This window comes from Mastomys coucha, unplaced genomic scaffold (genome assembly GCF_008632895.1).
Source record: "Mastomys coucha isolate ucsf_1 unplaced genomic scaffold, UCSF_Mcou_1 pScaffold15, whole genome shotgun sequence".
Classification (NCBI taxonomy): domain Eukaryota; kingdom Metazoa; phylum Chordata; class Mammalia; order Rodentia; family Muridae; genus Mastomys; species Mastomys coucha.
Window position 1 is genome coordinate 97,151,601 of NW_022196897.1, and position 731 is coordinate 97,152,331.

General features: G+C 38.9%; 1 protein-coding gene across 2 annotated transcripts in view; it reads right to left on the reverse strand.

Moving 5' to 3' along the window:
* Positions 1-458: 458 nt before the first annotated feature.
* LOC116092304 (olfactory receptor 4F3/4F16/4F29-like) overlaps positions 459-731 on the reverse strand; it is a 34,583-nt gene continuing 34,310 nt past the window's right edge. The window contains exon 3 of one of the 2 annotated variants that reach the window (XM_031373617.1): positions 459-731. This exon is cut by the window's right edge and continues 1 nt beyond it. In XM_031373617.1, coding sequence (XP_031229477.1) covers positions 459-731 — 273 coding nt within the window. The other variant, XM_031373616.1, reaches the window with a different exon arrangement.

A 731-nucleotide genomic window follows, 5' to 3' on the forward strand; every position in this document is an offset into this window, starting at 1 on the left:
AGTGTCTTGCACATGAATCTGTATTAGCAAAACTTCATAGTCATCTGTCTCAGCTGATATGACTCTGCCGATCAGCCCAAATTGGCAGAAGTGGCAAGAAGCCACGAGAAATTGCCAGCAAACCACCAAAAGTTCTTTGGTGCATTTCTCTCCATGCAGTCATGACAAATGGAGCACAACAACGAATGTAAGGCAAACCAATACATGCCTGTCTCTAGCAAAGAATCCTTCATCATACATCCTTTCATGGGCTTGCTTTAGGAAAACATCCTTTCACCTGTGTCCACTTCAGGATAACACTCCTTCACATTTTAGCTCCAGCAAAACGCCAGAACCTTTACATTCCCACTTCAGTTAATGAACATGAAAAAACTCATTAATTATGCACATCACTGATTCCATTTCAAAAAATGCCTCATATAGGACATATTGTTATTCCAATGAAGATGCTATGGTATTTATGAAATATTTCTAAAAGTTAATAATGTTTTGAAAACTCTCTTTATTGCAACCTTCATCTCTTTATTTCTGAATGTGTAGATTACTGGGTTCAGAAAAGGAGTAAGAACTGCATCAAACAGGGCAAGAAATTTGTCAATCTGTGAGTTAGGTTGGGGCCATGTATATATAAACAGAGTGGGACCAAAGAAAAGAAAAACCACTGTGATGTGAGCTGAGAGAGTGGAGAGAGCTTTGGATGAACCACCTGAAGAATGTTTCCAGACACTGAA